Below are 17,428 nucleotides of genomic sequence, written 5' to 3' on the forward strand. Positions count from 1 at the left end.
TTGGGGGTCTCCCGAGTGGCGCAGTGGTCTAAGGGTTCGATCCCAGGCTGTGTCACAGCCTGTCGTGACCAGGAGACCCATGAGGCAGCGCACTCAGCGTCGTCGGGATTGGGTGAGGGTTTGCCCGGGTGGGATTTCCTTGTCACATTGTGCTCTTGCGACTCCCTGCAGCTGGCCGGGCGCCTGCAAACTGACTTCGGTCGCCAGCTGAACGGTGTTTCCGCCGACACATTGGTGCGGCTGGCTTCCGGGTTAAGGGAGTAGTGTATCAAGAAGCAGTGCGGCTTGGCAGGGTTGTGTTCCAGAGGAAGCATGGCTCTCGAGTCCGTAGGGGAGCGATGGGACAAGACTAACAACCAATTGGGGAGAAAAAAGGGGTAAAAGTACAACAAACAAAGAGGTGTGTGTGTGTATGTATGTGTATACAAGAAAGTAAGTGAACCCTTTGGAATTACCTGAATTTCTGCATAAATTGGTCATCAAATTTGATCTTATCTTCATCTAAATCACAACAATAGACAAAGTGTGCTTAAACTAATAATGCACAAATTATAGAATTTCTTGTCTATATTGAATAGATTATTTAAACAGTCACAGTGTAGGTTGGAAAAAGTATGTGAACCTCTAGTCTAATTACTTCTCCAAAAAGCTAATTGGAGTCAGCTAACCTGGAGGCCAATCAATGAGAAGAGATTGGAGATGTTGGTTAGAGCTGCCTTTCCCTATAACAACTCACAAAATTTGAGTTTGCTATTCACAAGAAGCATTACCTGATGTCAACCATGCCTCGAACAAAAGAGATCTCAGAAGACCTAAGATTAAGAAATGTATAAAGCTGGAAAATGTTACAGAAGTATCTCTAAAAGCCCTGATGTTCAAGTCCGTGGTAAGACAAATAGTCTATAAATGGAGAAAGTTCAGCACTGTTGCTACTCTCCCTAGGAGTGGTCGTCCTGCAAAGATGATTGCAAGAGCACAGCGCAGAATGCTAAATGAGGTAAAGAAGAATCCTAGAGTGTTAGCTAAAGACTTACAGAAATCTCTGGAACATGCTAACATCTGTTGACCAGTCTACGATATGTAAAACACTAAACAAGAATGGTGTTCCACGGAAGAAGCCACTGCTGTCCAAAAAAAACATTGCTGCACTGAAGTTTGCAAACGTTCCACAGCGTTACTGGCAAAATATTATGTGGACAGATGACACTACAGTGGAGTTGTTTGGAAGGAACACACAAAAAGAGAAAAAAAAAAAAGTACGGCACACCAACATCAAAACCTCATCCCAACTGTAAAGTATGGTGGAGGGAGCATCATGGTTTGGGGCTGCTTTGCTACCTCAGGGCCTGGACAGCTTGCTATCGTCAAACGAAAAATGAAAGTGTATTTTAAACTTTTTTATTTTATTTAACCTAAATAGGCAAATCAATTAAGAACAAATTCTTATTTACAATGACGGCCTATGAACAGTGGGTTAACTTCCATGTTCAGGGGCAGAACGACAGAAGTCAGCTCTAGGATTCAATCGAGCAACCTTTCGGTTACTGGCCCAACACTAACCACTACACCACCTGTCGCCCCAAGATAAATGTCTTTATCAAGACATTTTGCAGGAGAATGTTAGGCCATCTGTCCACCAATTGAAGCTCAACAGAAGTTGGTTGATGCAACAGGACAACGACCCAAAACACAGAGGTAAATCAAAAACAGAATGGCTTCAACAGAAGAGAATACACCTTCTTGAGTGGCCCAGTCAGAATCCTGACCTCAACCTGATTGAGATGCTGTGGCATGACCTCAAGAAAGCCGTTCACACCAGACATCCCAAGAATATTGCTTAACTGAAACAGTTTTGTAAAGAGGAATGGTCCAAAATTCCTACTGACCATTGGGCAGGTCCGATCCGCAACTACAGAACAGGTTTGGTTGAGGTTATTGCTGCCAAAGTAGGGTCAACCAGTTAAATTAAATTAAAAATGTTCACATACTTGTACTGTGAATGTTTACACGGTGTTCAATAAAGACATGAAAACGTAAAATCGTTTGTAGTTGAAGCAGACTGTCTATTGTTGTGACCTAGATGAAGATCAGACCAAATTTCATGACCAATATATATAGAAATCCAGCTATTTACACAGGGTTCACATACTTGTTCTTCCCACTGTGTGTTTGTCTGAAGTTTACATACACCTTAGCCAAATACATTTAAACTCAGTTTTTCACAATTCCTGACATTTAATCAGAGTAAAAACTCCCAGTCTTAGGTCAGTTAGGATCACCACTTTATTTTATGAATGTGAAAAGTCAGAAAAATAGGAGAGAGAATGATTTATTTCAACTTTAATTTTTATCATCACATTCCCAGTGGGTAAGAAGTTTACACACACACACTCAATTAGTATTTGGTAGCATTGCCTTTAAATTGTTCAACTTGGGTCAATCGTTGCAGGTAGCCTTCCACAAGCTTCCCACAATAAGTTGGGTGAATTTTGCCCCATTCCTCCTAACAGAGCTGGTGTAACTGAGTCAGGTTTGTAGGCCTCCTTGCTAGCACAGGCTTTTTCAGTTCTGCCCACAACTTTTCTATAGTATTGAGGTCAGGGCGTTGTGATGGCCACTCCAATACCTCAACTTCGTTGTCCTTAAGCCATTTTGCTACAACTTTGGAAGTATGCTTGGAGTCATTGTCCAGTTGGAAGACCCATTTGCGACCAAGCTTTAACTTCCTGAGTGATGTCTTGAGATGTTGCTTCAACATATCCACATCCTTTTCCTACCTCATGGTGCCATCTGTTTTGTGAAGTGCACCAGTCCCTTCTGCAGAAAAGCATCCCCACAACATGAAGCTGACACCCCAGTGCATCATGGTTGGAATGGTGTTCTTCAGCTTGCAAGCCTAACCCTTTTTCCTCCAAGCATAACGATGGTCATTATGACCAAACAGTTCTATTTTTGTTTCATCAGACCATTTCTCCAAAAAGTACAATCTTTGTCCACATGTGCAGTTGCAAACCGTAGTCTGGCTTTTTTTAATGGCGGTTTTGGAGCAGTGGCTTCTTCCTTTCTGAATGGACTTTCAGGTTATGTCAATATAGGACTCGTTTTACTGTGGAAATAGATACTTTTGTACCCGTTTCCTCCAGCATCTTCACACGGCCCTTTGCTGTTGATCTGGGATTGATTTGCACCAAAGTACGTTCATCTCTAGGAGAACGAGTCTCCTTGGTTCCATGGTGTTTATACTTGCGTACTTGGATGAACCAGACTTGTGGAGGTCTACAATTTATTTTCTGAGGTCTTGGCTGATTTCTTTTGATTTTCTCATGATGTCAAGCAAAGAGGCATTGTGTTTGAAGGTAGGCCTTGAAATACATCCACAGGAACACTTCCAATTGCCTCAAATGAGAAGCTTCTAAAGCCATGACATCTTCTGGAATTTTCCAAGCTGTTTGATCAGAAATAATGTACGGTGTAGACATTGTTAGTGATATAAATTACTATTGTAGCTGGAAACAGGAGATTATTTTATGGAATATCTCCATAGGCGTACAGAAGTCCATTATCAGCAACCATCACTCCTGTGTTCCAATGGCACCTTGTGTTAGCTCATCCAAGTTTATAATTTTAAAAAGGCTAAATGACAATAATTTTGCAATTATGTTAGCACAGCTGGAAACTGTTGTTCTGATTAAAGAAGCAATAAAACTTGCCCTCTTTAGACAAATTGAGTGTCTGGAGCATCAGCATTTGTCAGTTCGATTACAGGCTCAAAATGGCCAGAAACAAAGACCCTTCTTCTGAAACTCAGTCCATTCTTGTTCTGAGAAATTAAGGCTATTCCATGTGAGAAATATTCAAGAAAATGAAGATCTCGTACAATGCTGTGTACTACTCCCTTCACAGAACAGCGCAAACTGTTTCTAACCGGAATAGAATGAGGAGTGGCAGGCCCCGGTGCACAACAGAGTCCTCAACTGGCAGCTTCATTAAAGTACCCGCAAAACACCAGTCTCAACAGTGAAGAGGCGACTCTGGGATGCTGGCCTTCTCGGTAAAGTAGCAAAAAAACAGACACTGGACAGAGGAAGATTGGGGAAAAAATGTTATGGATAGAAGTTTGAGGTGTTCGGATCACAAAGAACAACATTTGTGAGATGCAGAAAAAATGAAAATATGCTGGAGGAGTGCTTGACACCATCTGTCAAGCATGGTGGAGGCAATGTGATGGTATGGGGGTGCTTTGGTGGTGGTAAGGTGGGAGATATGTACAGGGTAAAAGGGATCTTGAAGAAGGAAGGCAAATCACTCCATTTTGCAATGCCATGCCATACCCTGTGGATGGCACTTAATTGGAGCCAATTTCCTCCTACAACAGGACAATGACCCAAAGCACAGCACCAAACTATGCAATAATTATTTAGGGAAGAAGCTGTCAGCTGATATTCTGTCTATAATGTAGAGACCAGCACAGTCAGCTTGACTGTATGGTACGTAAGAAGTAAACATCAAGCCAATCCAACTTCTGGGAGGTGCTTCAGGAAGCATGGGGTGAAATCTCTTCAGATTACCTCGACAAATTGAAAACTAGAATGCCAAAGGTCCGCAAGGCTGTAATTGCTGCAAGTGGAGGATTCTTTGACAAAAGCAAAAGGACAATTATTTTTTCAATTTAAAAAACAACATTATTTACAACCTGGTCAGTGTTTCCAATTAATTTTGCAAATAATTTTATGTATGCTTTCATGGAAAACAAGGACATTTCTTAGAGACCCAAACTTTTGAAAGGTTGTGTATAGACACCGTGTTTGGAAAGTATTCAGACCCCCTTCCCCTTTTCCAAATTTTGTTACATTACAACCTTATTCAAAAATGTATTAAATACTCCCCCCCCCCCTCAATCTACAAACAATACCCCATAATGACAAAGTGAAAACAGGTTTGTAGAAATCTTTGCAAATATATCACACACACAAAAAAAAAAAACGTATTTACATAAGCATTCATCCCTTCGCTATGAGACTCGAATTTTAGATCAGGGGAATCCTGTTTCCATTGATCATCCTTGAGATGTTTCTACAACTTGAATGGAGTCTACCTGTTGTAAATTCAATTGATTGGACATGATTTGGAAAGAAACACACACACCGGTCTATATAACCTCCCAAAGTTGACAATGCATATCAGAGCAAAAACCAAGCCATGAGTTTGAAGGTGTCGTCTGTAGAGCTCTGAGATATAGGGATCTGATTTATTTAGAATTCAAGGCACACTTAACCAGCATGGCTATCACAGCATTCTGTAGCCATACGCCATTCCATCTGGTTTGAGCTTAGTGGGACTATCACTTGTTTTTCAACAGGACAATGACCCAACACAACTCCAGGCTGTAGAAGGGCTATTTTACCAAGAAGGAGAGTGACTGAGTGCTGCATCAGATGACCTGGCCTCCACAATCCCCCGACCTCCACCAAATTGAGGGGGCTTGGGGTGAGTCAGACGGCAGAGTGAAGGAAAAGCAACCAATAAGTGCTCAGCATACGTGGGAACTCCTTCAAGACTGTTGGAAAAACATTCCAGGTAAAGCTGGTTGAGATAATTCCAAGAGTGTGCAAAGCTGTCATCAAGGCAAAGGGTGGCTATTTGAAGAATCTCAAATAGATTTTGATTTGTTTCACGTCTCCAGGGTGAGTCCCACCTGGCCAACAACCAGTGAGATTGCAGAGCACCAAATTCAAATACAGAAATAGTCATTATAAAAATTCAGAAAACAAAAACATATTTGACATAGTTTTAAAGATTAACTTCTTGTTAATCCAACCAGTGTCAGATTTTAAAAATGCTTTACAGCGAAAGCATACCTTATGATTATTTGAGAACATAGCAGACAAATCATTACAAACAGTAGCCAGCCAAGTCAAAGAGTTACACAAGTAAAAAATAGAGATAAAATTGATCCCGTACCTTTGATTATCTTCATATGGTTGCACTCAGAAAACATTAATTTACTCAATAAATGTTCCTTTTGTTCGATAAAGTCTCTTTATATCCAAAAACCTCAGTTTTGTTTGCGTGTTTTCTTCAGTTATCTACAGGCTCAAACGCAGTCAAAACAGGCAGACAAAACATCCAAATTGTATCCTTAAAGTTCATATAAACATGTCAAACAATGTTTATATTCAATCCTCAGGTTGTTTTTAGCCTAAATGATGTATAATATTTCAACCGGACAATAACGTCGTCAATATAAAAGGTAAACAATTAAGGCACTCTCTCGGGATTGTGCATGAAAAAGCTCTGTGACACGTCAGGGTCCACTCATTCAGACTGGTCTTACTCCCTCATTTATCAGAATACAAGCCTGAAACAATTTCTAAAGACTGTTGACATCTATTGGAAGGCATAGGAACTGCAATTTGAGTCCTAAGTCAATGGATACTGTAATGGCATTGAATAGAAAACTACAAAACGCCCCCAAAAACACTACTTCCTGAATGGATTTCTCTCCGGTTTTCACCTGCCGAATCAGTTCTGTTATACTCAGACACCATTTTAACAGTTTTGGAAACTTTAGAGTGTTTTCTATCCAAATATACTAGTTATATGCATATCACATCTTCTGGGCCCAAGTAGCAGGCCATTTGATTTGGGCATGCTTTTCATCCAAAATTATAAATGCCGCACCCTAACCTAGAGAAGTTAACACTTTTTTGGTTACTACATGATTCCATGTGTTATTTCATAGTTTTGATGTCTTCACTATTATTCTACAATGTAGAAAATAGCAAAAATAAAGAAAAACCCTTGAATGAGTATGTGTTCTAAAACTTGTGACCGGTAGTAAAAAAAAATATGGCTATTATTATTGTTGCATTCATATTTTAGTACTGTGTAGATTAATTCTGACTCTGAGGAAATGTATACTGGCTATGGCGTCTCAAAATGGACAAATGGTAATATTGCTGCTTTTTTCTCATTTTTCAAGCAAAGATCTTTTAAGGGAGTATGCGAGCACACTAGTTCGGTTCGACTAGCAGTGTACGGCTAGGCGAGAGCCAAACTGAAGCATGCTGACGCCTTAAGAGGTAGGGTGGGGCTTCTGGCCCCAGATAATAAGCTGCACAAGTGGGTCTCAGGGAGCAGTGTGTGTGTGTGTGTATGCATTGAAGATTAGGGTGACAGTAGGAAAGCCAGTTTGCCAATTCTGCAAAAACTCTGTATAATGTTTCTGGCTTAAAGAAGAACATGAAGGAGTGAAAGAAAAGAATGGCTGTTTTCCCTGTGGATTAGGGAGTCAAAGGGATTGGAGTGTGAGAACCTGCATCCTCTGTCCGACCGAGCACTGTCCCTGCCAGAGAGTCCCCCACACAAACACACAGCAGCTCACTTCCAAAATCTGTCATTAGCAGTGTGATTATCCCTCTGTACTATGGCCCAGTAGTCAGGTCAGGTGACTGGTCTTACTGTGCCTGAATTATTATTATTTAAAACATTTTTACCTTTATTTAACTAAGCAAGTCAGTTAAGAACAAAATCTTATTTACAATGACGGCCTAGAAACAGTGGGTTAACCGATTTCAATCTTGTCAACTCGGGGATTCGATCCACCAACCTTTCGGTTACTGGCCCAACGCTCTAACCACTATGCTACCGCCCCAATGCCACTCTGGTGATGGTGACAGCTCACACTTCACATACTAACTGAGCACTAACATACAGACCGCAATCACATGGTGCTGGGGCTCACACACAGGCACACGCAAACACACACCCACACATGGTTTAAGACCACGGGGTCTGAGTTACAGCAGAGACCACCCGCTCTGACAGAGAGCTTACTGGATTTAGATACTAATGAGCCACATTACTGCTACGTTTGGTTTTTGTTTAGAAAATGTCTACTGCCGCTACTGGAGGACTGAGGAGTGTACCTGTCTGTAAAACCCAAGAAGACAAACGGGTTCAATTACTAGTGTCTAAAAAGCGTTGTTTTTGTAGCGTTTTGTTTTTGGGTCGGCTGTGTGTGGTCTCTCGTTGCCACAGGGGACAGAGAACTTGCGGACTGCATCTTTAAAGGCCAATTCACCTTTCAAAAAGAAAGTCTGTCTTACTCAGACATTTTGTGGAAGTTATATAAACCTCTATTCCAGCCTGCAGCCCAGTGTCAAACACCGTCAGCCCTTTCTCCATCACCCATTCTATACCGCCTTTCTCTCGCTCTCCATCCATCACATCCCCTCCTCCATTTCATCTGTCCATCTCTCCTCTTTCTCGTCATCATCCATACCCTACAGTTGCATCTTTCGGTCACTCATTTCCTCTATCACCCAAACCCTTCAGCACAGTTTCTTTCTCCCTCCCATTCCATCAACCATTTCCATTCTCCAATCATTTTTGCTCTCGTTCCTTAACCTTATTGTCCATGGGCCACCCCTCTCCTTCCGCTCTCACGCGTTCCAGAGAAAGAGTGAGCTGGCCATGAATAGAGCAGGACAAAACACTGTTCTCTCCTTAATCTGCACTCCTCCTTTCTGAAAAGAGAGGGAATAATAGACAGCCCTCTCCCACACTCCCTCTTTCCAAGTCATGTATTCATTTGATTTATTCATTCATTCATCCCTCCTTCACCCAGTCCAGATCAGACAAGAGCAGTTCCTGACATTCCAGCACATGACCACTTACCCTCCCTTATTTGCCTCATCTATTCCTGGCATTCCCATAAATACATTTTCTACCCTTCCTCTCCATCCCTCCACTCCACACTCCTCACTTCAACTCTATCCCTCTTATCACATCTCTTCTACCCACTCACCCCCCTCCTGGCATTCATCACTCTGCATTTCCTCCCTGGGTACCATGGTAACAGGTGATGAGGGGAAAACAGACCAATCTGACAATGAGTCTTCTGATGGTCCTCATCCTGCTGTAGGTCAGAGGGCACATGTGCGCGCACACACACACACACCGCTGTGGAGAGGCAATCAAAACATGTTCCTACGTAGGGATAGATGGTCGGAGAGCGAGAAAGATATGGCTATAAAGAAGTGGCCTGTTTTGTCCATTTGAGTGTGTATACACCACAGCCATCACAGTGTACAATGAGTACCATCCCTTCCACAGTCACACCCAGAGACCCACTCAATCACAACTACCACCCACACAGCTCCTGTCACAGCACACCGCCATCTGGGCTAAGGCTGTGATAGTCATGGAATTTTGGATGATGGTTATTGGTCAGCGAAATGAACGAGGTCACCGTTATAATATTTAGAATTTTAAAAGATGCACATTTTCTTCTCTCCTCTGCTCCTGACTGTGTGTGCTGCTGCAGTGAGAGGGGGCATTGCCTAGGCAACCAAAGACTCATTTGCTACAACACCTTGCTTGTTTCAGTTTCATCACATTGTTAAGAGTCCATGTTACCTTGGAAACTAACTCAACCTCACAAATGCCCGGCTGTTCAGTCTTCAGACAGCTGTTAAATATCTTTTATTTTTTTATTTTTTTTTACGGTGACTTATGACTGATTTTATTTTCAAGACGGTATTCATCCATAATCGTCGGTCACACGATTATAAGGTAATTGTGCCAGCCCTAATCTGGGCTGCATCATACACCATTCTGTTATATAAGACTCATATCAACTACTCCCCCTATGTTACAATGGCCTTATATTCCAGTCAATACAACAGGCCACTAAGCACAGATCTATGATTAGCCTACCTTTTAAAGATCCTGACCTTGATCACTGAGAATTTGAACATAAAACTGCGACACCAAAATGAACCATGAACCACAGTGTCATTCTCCTCCCTCTCCTCTGACTCGAGCTGCATTGAGAAGATTTGTATTGTGTTCCCAAAGTTTGGACACATCTACTCATTGAAGGGTTTTTATTTACTATTTTCTACAAAACAATCATATAGTTTTTCACACCGATATAAAGTGTTAAATCAAAATATATTATATTTGAGATTCTTCAAAGTAGCCACCCTTTGCCTTGACAGCTTTGCACACTCTTGGCATTCTTTCAAACAGCTTCAATTGGAATGCTTTTCCAACAGTCTTGAAGGAGTTCCCACATATGCTGAGCACTTGGTGGCTGCTTTTCCTTAACTTTGCGGTCCAACTCATCCCAAACCAACTCAAATTGGGTTGAGGTCAGGTGATTGTGGAGGCCAGGTCATCTGATGCAGCACTTCATCACTCTCCTCCTTGATCAAATAGCCCTTAAACAGCCTGGAGGTGTGTTGGGTCACTGTCCTCTTGAAAAACAAGTGATAGTGGAACTAAGCCAGAAGGGATGGTGAAACGCTGCAGAAAGCTGTGGTAGCCATGCTGGTTAAGTGTGCCTTGGATTGTAAATAAAGTCAGACTGTTTCACCAGCAAAGCACCATCACAACTCCTACTCCTCTATGTATGGGATCAATATCATGCCAAATGTATTCAAATGTAAATCACCAATCCACAAATGTAAATCGCTATCCACAAACGCAATTCACTATCCACAAACAAACAGCTTTTGATTTGTATCTGTAAATCGAGGGCTTTAAGTAAAATGACTGCCATAAAGTTGTACATGGGAGAGATATGCGCAAACATGAAAGGTATGGCAAACCTGCAACTCCATATTTGGAAGCGCTTAGGTCACCTGACTTTTGGCAGGGATTTGACGACAAGAAAAAGACGAAGTTCTCACACATAGAAAAAAGTTATCACGGTAGAAAGTGATTTGTAGTCGTAGAAAAAGATTTGTACCCATAGAAAGCGATTTCCATATATTGCTGACGGATTCTCATTCGGCCATGTTGATGCCTGCCTTTGAAGGTTGCATAAATTACAGTATGGTAACCATAATATATTAACCATATGTGTAACCATAGTATGTCGAAACCCTATATTACTCTATATTTGCGACACTATTGTCGTGTACCCCCTTTTCCTCAATCAAATAGTTGAATTAGCTGGCCAGTGTGATAGCACCACTAAATGTGAAGGATATACATTCCCATACATTGTAAGGGATTATAATCCATCCGCTGTCTCATGTTGCACAGACAACGAGCATCATTAAGGAATCATAATTTTTCCTGAGGCCTCTAACTGTTTCCCCAGGAGAGGCATGAAAAAGGTAGAGGGGAGGTGTAGGATATGGGATCAGACTCCCTCCCCCCAACCTGGACTTGAACCAGGGACCCTCTGCACATAGACAAGTCACCCCTGAAGCATCGTTACGCAAAACAACAGTCTCAACGTTAACAGTGAAGAGGCGACTCTGCAACTCTGCCTAGAACGCCAGCATCCCAAAGAAAAAGCCACATCTCAGACTGGCCAATGAAAATAAAAGATTAACATTGGCAAAAGAACAGACACTAAACAGAGAAACTCTGCCTAGAAGACCAGCATCCCGGAGTCACATCTTCACTGTTGACTTTGAGACTGGTGTTTTGCGGGTACTATTTAAATGAAGCTGCCAGTTGAGGGCTTGTGAGGCATCTGGTTCTTAAACTAGACACTAATGTACTTGTCCTCTTGCTCAGTTGTGCACCGGGGCCTCCCACTCTTTCTATTCTGGTTAGAGCCAGTTTGCACTGTTCTGTGAAGGGAATAGTACATAGCGTTGTACGAGATCTTCAGTTTCTTGGCCTCTGTACGCCTATGTAGATATTCCATTTTTTTTTTAAATCAGCTGCTTCCAGCTACAATAGTTACTTAAAACATTAACAATGTCTACAGTGTATTTTGGATACATTTTAAGTTATTTTAAATTGAAAAAAAAAAGAAAGTGCTTTTCTTTCAAAAAACAAGGACATTTCTAAGTGACCCCAGACTTTTGAATTGTAGTAAGTGTGCTTGCACGCGTGTGTACACACACAGTATATCATATATATGGTATATACAGTGCATTTGAAAAGTGACATTTTCTACATCGTAATAACATTGCCACCCTCATCAATCTACACACAATACCCCATAAAGACAATGCGAAAGCAGGTTTTTAGAAATGTTTGCAAGTGGTTTTTGCTATTTCATTATGGGGTATTGTGTGTAGATTGGTGGTGTAATAATAAGGTTGTAACGTAACTAAATGTGGAAAAAGTTAACAGTACTGAATACTTTCCGAATGCACTGTAGGTTATCCATACATAGATGCATGCTTTTTAACAGGGGGCTGCTCAGCTCTACTCTGCACTTAGCAGCACTTGGCACTCTGCTGACAGAGGATAAGTCACCATCACCATATAGGATATAGCTATGGATGCATGGATAGACTACTCCCCTCACTACGCTAGGCTAACTGGCATTATCCCACCAAACTGTCTGTCTATGCTGAAGGCTGTGGGTGGAAATGCTTTGCTATTCTGATTGTTGAAATGCAGAGAAACAACGCTCTATAGAACCAGGAAAATAATTACGGCTTTTAAGACTAAATACTAAAGGCTTCCCTTCTTTTCGCCGACAGACTTTGAATGGCGTAATCACCCAATTCATCGGCAGCCGTGCCAACCAACAGGGCCCAGTAACATTGTGTATATGTGTTTTGGAGGACGTGATGGCCCAGTGGTGGTCCCAGGTTTTAGTGTAGTTGATTAAATCAGCATAGTAGAGTCTGGGGCTAAGAGACAGCCAGGATCCCATGCTGGGAGAGAGACAAACACAGAAAAGACCTCCACCATGGGGCCCTGGTAGAGACAGACCTCCCACACACTGCTCTCTCCCAGAGTCAGATATTTTCTCTTTCAATCCCACTCACCCGCTCCCTTACATTAAAAACACACACATACTCTCCCGGTCTTCCATCCTACCTCCTGCCCTCTCTCTCAGGTAGTGAATTCCTTAGCTCAGGTCTCACCTACCTCTCTTGTACAGGGTTATTATTAGAAGGGAAAGGGGGTGCCACTACATAATGGATTGGATTTATTATTCATAAAAAAAATTGTCAGACCAGACCAGCTCCAGAGTGATGTCATCATGTGTGTGAGGGGGAGTTTTGTGGGTGCTTACATTGGGTGCTCTGTTGTGACTCAAGAGCTCATTTGCCCATTCACACACTCTTTCCCCCTTTCACTACAGCCCTTTCCCTTCCTCTCCCATCTCTCCCCCAGGCTTAATTGACTGCAGTATCGGGTGAGGGAGAATCATTCTGCGCTGAGAATCAATCGTTCCATTGTGGGGCGGTGGGGCAGATTAGTGGCTAGTTAGCACTGGTGAATAATGTCAGCTGGCACCATTGAACCTGTTGTCAATCACACAGGAAACAGCACAGTACCAAGGCCTCATAGAAACATACAAAAGTAGCCCTGTACCAGCCAGGGCTACAGCTCTACTTGATATAACATGCTTTCTGTTGCAGTAATTGGATGTGGTTCACTAAAGGCATGGCTTACACTGGGTTTTGTGAGACAGATGTAAGCCAGCCACACACAGACACGCATGCGCACACAGAAAAATACAGTAGGTTGGTTTACAGCTGAAATGATGTTCTGTCCAGATGGCTGAGGCATGGTAATAGTGAAGCATGGTGCGGTTAACACCAGGGCTCAGTCCCCTCAGGGAAACCATGTGCTGCTGACTGGGCTGTGTGTGTGTGTGTGAAAGAGAGAGACCAGGTTATGTGTCGGCTAGGAGTCACTATGGATTATCTTGCTTGCTAATGACTGTTGTTGTTCATGTAAAACATGATGAAGCAGCTTCCTGCGGCAAGAGGCATTACTTAGACTAACACAGAAGCATAGATAAAGTATGTGGCATCATTCTCCACACACACACAATGAATCAGAGCGGGTATAGCCAGTGTCCGGTGAGGGATATTATTAAATTTCCTTTGCGGATTCTCACAACCAGAACCCCTCCACTGATGCTGCCAGAGTGACTGGGAGTGAGAACTAGCACAGTCTCACATTGCAGCTTCTCCTGTTGCAACAACTGCATTTTGTAAAGCTGCCTTCCGGGGCTGAAGGGTAGGGCTTTGGTTACTTCTTTACTAGGTTAAATAAAGTTCAACAGATGTTTATTTAAATCCTCACATTAATATATGTTGATAAAATTCAACAAAAATGCTCAACCCATATCAAACATCTCCAATCGAAAATCAAATCAAGAGTCGGCTTTCTATTCCATAACAAAGCCTCCTTCACTCACGCTGCCAAGCTTACCCTAGTAAAACTGACTATCCTACCGATCCTCGACTTCGGCGATGTCATCTACAAAATTGCTTCCAACACTCTTCTCAGCAAACTGGATGCAGTTTATCACAGTGCCATCCGTTTTGTCACTAAAGCACCTTATACTACCCACCACTGCGACTTGTATGCTCTAGTCGGCTGGCCCTCGCTACATATTCGTCGCAAGACCCACTGGCTCCAGGTCATCTACAAGGCCATGCTAGGTAAAGCTCAGCCTTATCTCAGTTCACTGGTCACGATGGCAACACCCATCCGTAGCACGCGCTCCAGCAGGTGTATCTCACTGATCATCCCTAAAGCCAACACCTCATTCGGCCGCCTTTCGTTCCAGTACTCTGCTGCCTGTGACTGGAACGAATTGCAAAAATCGCTGAAGTTGGAGACCTTTATCTCCCTCACCAACTTCAAACATCAGCTATCTGAGCAGCTATCCGATTGCTGCAGCTGTACATAATCTATTGGTAAATAGCCCACCCATTTTCACCTACCTCATCCCCACAGTTTTTATTTATTTACTTTTCTGCTCTTTTGCACACCAATATCTCTACCTGTACATGATCATCTGATCATTTATCACTCCAGTGTTAATCTGCAATATTGTAATTATTCGCCTACCTCCTCATGCCTTTTGCACACATTGTATATAGACTTTTTTTTGTCTACTGTGTTATTGACTTGTTAATTGTTTACTCCATGTGTAACTCTGTGTTGTCTGTTCACACTGCTCTGCTTTATCTTGGCCAGGTCGCAGTTGTAAATGAGAACTTGTTCTCAACTAGCCTACCTGGTTAAATAAAGGTGAAATAAAAAATAAAAAAAAATGATTGAATAAGCAGAAAAAAAAGCAAGGCATGTTTTCTTTTTCTTCCCTGTGATGGTTTCGGCTGATTCTGATGTGGGCAAAATAATCTGAAAATGGGGAACAGCTGTTCTGGGAATTTCTGCACCAGATTTTGCTGCAGCAAAATATGAGTAATGTCATCCTCATCATGCTACAACTAGATTTATTGAGAGGCCATAAAAGAATGCCAAAGATTAAGAGCTACAGGTAGATGGTTTTTGGAAGCTATACACGTGTACTAAGGCGATGGGTAACAAAACAGATGAGGGCATGATTAAAAGGCTGGAGATACAACTGTACGCCATCACGTTAACATACTGTAATGGCACTCTAAAACGTAATGACTAGCAGATGATGCACACACAAACAAGAGTCATCAAATCAGAAAATACTGCCTGACACATGCACTCCAAGCAACAGCAGACAGAAACAAAACTCTATTACAAAAAATATCAAAAATATGTCAGCCTAGAAATATGCTGAGAAATAAGTACAAGTAAGGCCACTAACCTATTGACGTTAACAACCTATCCTTGCTCATTCATTCTGAAGACTGTTACAAAAGAGAAGGACAGACAGCCAGTAATCTGAGTCGGTTGGTTTCTATGTCAGCCCAAACGCTCAACTTACAACCTCACATCACTCTCTATTCAGAAAGCAGGATCCCTTTGGAGCAACAGCAAAGCACATACAAACTCAAAGACCGTCAGGTACACACACACACACACAGCTGTAGTCAGTACCTCCATGGCGAGCGCGGCCGTCTGCTGGTCGTAGTGGTTGAGGAGGTTGGGCATGAAGGTGGTGTTGTAAGGCAGGTCCTGGCACATCCGTAGTCCTATTGGCTCACAGGTAAACGTACTGTGGCTCTCTGCTGTCTCCGCATGGATAGACAGACAGGGTGAGCAGAGGGACCAGAGGAAGAGGAGGAAGAGTGACCTAGACATGACCCTGTCTCTGTGTGAGTCCCACCTCACACTCATCCTCAATTCACAAAGCAGGGTAGGGGGAGAGAGGGATGAAGAGAGGAGATGAGGGATTAGAGAACAGCGGGGCTATTCTTCTACACAATCACACCCTGGAGATCTGTGGAGCTCGCAGGGGAGTCCTGCTGCTTCCATCCCCCAGAGAATGCACCCTGCCTGACAACGGGATCCACAGCCAGCCTCTCTCCTCCAGGCCCTCTCTTGCTGGGTCTGTACCCGCTGGAGGGCTGAGATCATCGGCCAAGATGTTCCACCGTCTCCCCCCCCCCACCTCCAGCACAGCTATGGTCCTCTGTTCTTCTCTCCAACAAAAGAAAATGAGAAACTGCCTATTGAAAGTCTTCAGTGTTTCTTCAAAGAACGCCCAACGGCCGAGTAACACGTCAAGCAAGACCTACAAGTTCAAATACAAAAGAATGGTAAGACAAGTGGCAAGAAAGTCCTCTAAATGTGTATAAGTGACAAGAGCCAGGGAGTTGAAAAACAGCATCCCCATCTCTCATTTACACAAGTCCCCATATGTTGAAGATCTATCTGATTCAATAGATATAATGCTGTAGTTATTACATTATTATTACAGTCACTTATATGTATTACATTTTCAATTGAAACATCTAAGCTACTTCTAGGTTATTGATAAGGGCGAAAACAGTTAAACATAGGCTTACAGCAACAGTGTACAAAACATTAGGAACACCTCTTTCCATGAGACAGACCAGGTGAATCCAGGTGACAGCTATGACCCCTTATTGATGTCACATGTTAAATCCACTTCAAATCAGTGTAGATGAAGGGCAGGAGACAGGCAAAAATATATATATTTTTAAGCCGTGAGACATGTGTATGTGTGCCAATTCAGAGGGTGAATGGGCAAGAAAAGATTTGTCACCAAAGCCCCATATACTACCCACCACTGCGACCTGTATTCTCTTGTTGGCTGGTCCTCGCTACATATTCGTCGCAAAACCCACTGGCTGTAGGCCATCGAAAGTCCTTGCTAGGTAAAGCTCTGCCTCATCTCAGCTCACTGGTCACCATAGCAACACCCACCAGGAGCATGCGCTCCAGCAGGTATAGTTCACTGGTCATCCCCAAAGCCAACACCTCCTTTGGCCACCTATCCTTCCAGTTCTCTGGTGCCAATGACTGTAAAACGTTGCAAAAATCACTGAAGTTGGAGACTTGCATCTCCCTCACTAATTTTAAGCGTCAGCTGTCAGAGCAGCTTACCGATCGCTGCAGCTGTACACAGCCCATCTGGAAATAGCCCATCCAACCAACTACCTACCTCATCCCCATATTTGTTTTTCTGCTCTTTTGCACACCAGTATTTTCTACCTGCACATCATCATCTGCACATATATCACTCCAGTATAAATTGCTAAATTGTAATTGCTCCACCAATATTGGCCTATTT

The 17,428-nt window shown here is 42.6% G+C and overlaps 1 protein-coding gene across 1 annotated transcript in view; it reads right to left on the minus strand.

The window, feature by feature from the left end:
• The window catches only part of LOC135526027 (frizzled-3-like), a 32,785-nt gene extending 16,511 nt beyond the window's left edge, over window positions 1-16,274 (minus strand). The window contains exon 1 of the mRNA XM_064954048.1: window positions 15,769-16,274. Coding sequence (XP_064810120.1) covers window positions 15,769-16,008 — 240 coding nt within the window. The 5' untranslated portion in view covers window positions 16,009-16,274. The remainder of the gene's footprint in view (window positions 1-15,768) is intronic.
• Window positions 16,275-17,428: the final 1,154 nt, after the last annotated feature.

The sequence above is a fragment of the Oncorhynchus masou genome, chromosome 32 (assembly GCF_036934945.1).
Source record: "Oncorhynchus masou masou isolate Uvic2021 chromosome 32, UVic_Omas_1.1, whole genome shotgun sequence".
Lineage (NCBI taxonomy): Eukaryota > Metazoa > Chordata > Actinopteri > Salmoniformes > Salmonidae > Oncorhynchus > Oncorhynchus masou.